General features: G+C 39.6%; 1 protein-coding gene across 1 annotated transcript; it reads right to left on the minus strand.

The window, feature by feature from the left end:
* Positions 1-1,134: 1,134 nt before the first annotated feature.
* On the minus strand, positions 1,135-3,490 carry LOC132111266 (zona pellucida sperm-binding protein 3-like). Its single transcript, XM_059518420.1, has 8 exons — positions 2,936-3,490; positions 2,613-2,731; positions 2,422-2,525; positions 2,172-2,349; positions 1,652-1,769; positions 1,490-1,572; positions 1,338-1,426; positions 1,135-1,263 (listed from the first exon to the last, which is right to left on the minus strand). The coding sequence occupies exons 1-8, from the start codon at positions 3,470-3,472 to the stop codon at positions 1,184-1,186; spliced, it is 1,308 nt and encodes a 435-aa protein (XP_059374403.1). The 5' UTR covers positions 3,473-3,490; the 3' UTR covers positions 1,135-1,183.
* Positions 3,491-4,428: the final 938 nt, after the last annotated feature.

A 4,428-nucleotide genomic window follows, 5' to 3' on the forward strand; every position in this document is an offset into this window, starting at 1 on the left:
CCATAACATGAAGATATTATTGCACTGATATCAGATTGATTTATTTGCTACAAATCATTTACACAAAAATGATTTGAAAATCTGTATACAAAACGGTAAAATATATATTGTATACTTTATATTAGATTACATTTTACTTAATACACAGCATTTAATATAATAGTTAATTAAAATGCAATAATTTTTAATCTTTAAGTTTGAGCTCAAGTCTTTAGTAATAAAGCTGTTTTCACACTGATTCATTCACAATTTAAAAGTTGTATTAAGGTACATAAAATAGAAACGGATGTAAAAAAATAAATATGTATTAATAAATTAAAATAATGGAAAAAGAGGTGTTTGAAGTTAGGTTTGAAGCGTTTCATAACAAATCTTTTAGTAATTCATACAAATTACAAATTTTTTTCTTCCTGTTAATCACGTTTCAAATTAAGATTTAATTAAATCGTTTTAATCAATTATTAAATGTAATAAGTTTTATTGCATTTGTAAGTTTAATTTCTTTCAGTTCGGTTTTTTTCATAAAAAACCGTTCTTTTTATAACATTTTTCTATTGTACTTCCAGTGAAACGAATTAAGCAACCCCATACACCAGATTTAATTTTGATGTAAATGAGGCATTCAGGTACAGTCGGGTTTAATGTCTCTAGACATTAAGAAACACTGAAAATGCCATTTCACAATTTTAAGACAAATGGTTGTGCCAGAGTTGCATAACGGCACCAATTTCTGTCCTTCCATGCCTCTCGGCTGTGATGTCGCCATATTAAATGTGTAAACTAGGTCTAAAAGCAGTATAAACCATTCCAGTCAGTCACATCCTGACATCTGCAGAGACTAACACCTGTGTGGTTGTAAGCTTAAGCAGAAGTGTAGCAATTAAACTTCTGCCAGTGGTAAGCAGTGTATGTCCTTTACCCTGGTAACCGTCACCATTCTGCCCTGAAAAGCTGGTTAAATGCACTAAATCGCTCATGCCACTAAGCACAGGACACATGTACCTTGTTATGTTCCACACAAGCTATCATGATCTCAGACAGGATGAAACTAGTAAAACTAGCAATGAGATTAATCTCATCTTTAGAGCACAAACCCAGAGTGTTTAAACTAGACAAGAAGAGCAGAAGCAAGAACAAGGTTGTGCATTTATTGAAAGTCAGCAATAGGGTTTCCACCCCCCATTTATTGAAGTCCAGCTAGAGTCTTCTGTCGCCCTTGAACCATCACAGGACCGAGTGAGGCCTTGCCTTCCCACTGAACACCTATTTAAGAGGCAAATACCCAAGTCAAGTAGAGCACGTGAAGTGTCAGTAGCAATCTTGAAGCAGCTACCTACCCCCAATAGGAGCATCACTTCCCCCATCAGGACCACATGTGGAGTCACAGCAAGCACAAACCTGGTGGTTCCCATCAGCAGCAAGCCACCTGCAACAAGAAAGGAAATCAGACACGGCAGCTTCATAGTGTTCTTAAGCAGCATGAACATACCCGTTGGAAAAGGAACAGGATTTGTGGAGAGCGTCACTGGGTGCAGAAGCAAGAGTGGCCTTCACAGTACACGTTATGTAGATCTGCAAGAGACACTGGTAAGGGTTCACAAAACCAGAGCAGATGGGAAGAGGACTCAGATTCAGTCAATATAGTACGTACAGAAGGACTGGATCCTCCCTGGAACATGAAAGCCTCCAGCTGGAACCGGATTTTGTCTTCCTGGGTTCGAGGCAAGAAGTGGGAGCTGGAAGCCGTAGCCTTGGCATCCACAAGGCACCTGATAAAGAGTGGGTGAAAATGGGTTTACAGCCAGTTGCCCGCGTCAATGTTTGTGGTTTAAGCTGTAGTAGGGGTTCCTGGAGCGAACCAATTTCTAGCCAGAGCACAAAAGATTGTGGGCAACATACGCCATTAGAGTGCGCACAGGTCCAAGCAACCTAAAATGGAAATACCAGGAGTCCCTGGCCGACGCTTTTCAACAAGCTACGCATCAGACAAATTTTAATCTCACATACCATTTAGGATGAACATTGGGACAGTCAGTCATTCTCAGCGAAGCCAAAAGCTCTTACCAAGAAGAGCTGAACCTAGGGTCACTTGACTCAACCCAATTCTCAGGGATCGAGTGCTCACTGAACGAACTTAAACCGTTCTAGAGAATCAAGTGACAGGACTTTACCCATGATTCTCAATGAAGGAATATCTTGGAACAGAAGTCACATCAGGAACTTGGGTGGCCACACAGCGGTCCACAAACACACGCAGGGGGACGTGGTTGTACACCTTCACAGATGCCTCAATATTAATAATGTCACCCAAGTAGTACACATTTGAAGGCCTCTGATTGACCCAGTCATCTGCAAAAGGAAAGAACGGTTTAGGCACAGCCTCATTTCACAAGGCTTAAGATCTAAAGAAACTACACAAACCCATCATGAGGTTCATGGAGAACACCAAGACGTCCTCGGCAACCTCCATTGAAGCATAAGGAACCCAAGTTGGCCTCAAAGCATTACTGCTCACATTATGGAGCCTGTAGTTCAAGGAGATACCAAATAAACAGTCTTCCAGTTACAACACCACAAGGAACCCTGCTTAACACATCCAGTCAGTCGCTTACCTTTGATAGTGGCATTGAATGCCAACAACTGCACCCTCAGTACGGGTAATTGGCGTGCCAGCAAATGCCACAGGGGTGTAGGTAAGAGCAAAGGTGTAGACGAGCTCATCCCCAGTCATCTGCAAGAGACGGGATTTACCAAGTGGGTTCTGTTCAACTACACTTAAAAATAAGATTCAAGGGTGTTTCTAGCAGCCATAGAACATCAGTTCCCCAAAGCAGCTTTCAGAAACTGAAAGGTTCTGTGGATGTTTAACATTCAACTAACACTCATGAAGAGCCATTGTTTTTATTGGTTAATCCAGTAAGACAACGGTTCTTACCATCAGCACACTATTGCAGTCCTGTAGTTCATATTCAAAGATGAGCACCCCAGAGGCAGAGTCCTCACCAACAACAGGACAGCCTCCCATAGACAAACCAGATGGCTGGATCAGTTGACCATTACTGAACAGATCCTTCTTCACCTCCACATGAACCCGGCTCTCACTGCATTGCACAGCCACACTTCTGGGAGTCACAGGTTGCCTCAACTGAAAGTTTGCCGCCAACTCACGTTGCACCTCTGGAACGATGGGAAACTTCCAGTCCAAAGGCTTGACTGGACCCTGCAACAGCTGCTTCTCCTGAAGACCAAGAGGGTCCTGCGCAAATTTTCTGGAGTCAAGACTCTGAAACTGAGAAGCCTTTTGGAAAGGATTCAAGAACCCTTGAGAAGAAAGAGCAGGACCTCTGGAAGCTGGAGCTGATTGCAGCTTTGTGCTGCTTGGACTTTGGCGGTGTTTCAAACTTCCCAATGCACTCTTCAGATCAAAAGCCACAATCACAACCAACACTAACACACCTTGCAAGAAGCCCATTCTAACCAACTTTGGCACAATGCTCCAATGCACATCACTATTGGCTTTGCTATTTAGTAGAGCTTTGAATTAAGGTGGCTCCTCCCCTTTCAGCTTAATTGATTAACTTTGATTCTCCTCTGGGCTTGTAGAGTTTATTCATCCCCAAATGAGAAAAGTCAAGAACATCACTAACCATTAGAAAGCTACATGTGAATCTGAGATTTTAATCTTCATTTGCTCACTATTTTATAAGAGACACAACATTTTGTCCATTATAGGTAGTTAATGGCATAAATTATTGATTAATAATCATAAATATTAATTAATAATCTTTGGTTTAGTTTTTAGTGTAGTCACTATGTATAATGGTAACATCATGTATACCTAAATACTCATATAAATGAGTAGAAAGGAAAATATTAGTAAATTGGCAAAATGGGAGGGACTAAGCAGCTACCGAGCAGCCCGGAACATAATTATTCTTTTTTTTTTTCTATTTTTACTTCAGTGCATGTCAATCCATGTAATGTTTGGAGATTTCATAGTGAAAGATATTCATCAGTATATTGCCAACATTTATTCATTTTTTTTTTTAGAAAGATTATGGAACTATGCATATTTTAGATGTATTAAGTCTCCACATCTAACAGTGACTGAAACTTTTTAGATGTTCTGAGACAACACTGTGATTCTCTTAAAATCCATCCATCTTTAAGATTATTCCAGAAATACATTTTGATGCATCCACAAAACAATCACATGAAACATGTCGCTCTCTTGTGGCTGCTGGGATACATTGGAGATGTAAGTGAAATAAATGAATTATTTACCTAATAAATTATATATTTAGAACAATAAAATGGGTTGATTTGCAGAATTAGTTGAATTGTTAACACTTTAAAGAAACATAAACAGATACATGTAGTCACTTTTTTTAAAAAACAATTGTCAAAACTTATTTAATACTAAAACAA

Source organism: Carassius carassius, chromosome 31, assembly GCF_963082965.1.
Source record: "Carassius carassius chromosome 31, fCarCar2.1, whole genome shotgun sequence".
Lineage (NCBI taxonomy): Eukaryota > Metazoa > Chordata > Actinopteri > Cypriniformes > Cyprinidae > Carassius > Carassius carassius.

Excerpts from the sequence above, each read along its gene's own strand:
- LOC132111266 (XM_059518420.1), bottom strand. The coding sequence starts at position 3,472 with ATGGGCTTCTTGCAAGGTGTGTTAGTGTTGGTTGTGATTGTGGCTTTT. Across the intron at positions 2,732-2,935 it reads ACTGCAATAGTGTGCTGATG|ATGACTGGGGATGAGCTCGT; the intron begins GTAAGAACCGTT and ends CGTCTCTTGCAG. Across the intron at positions 2,526-2,612 it reads ATTCAATGCCACTATCAAAG|GCTCCATAATGTGAGCAGTA; the intron begins GTAAGCGACTGA and ends CTTGAACTACAG.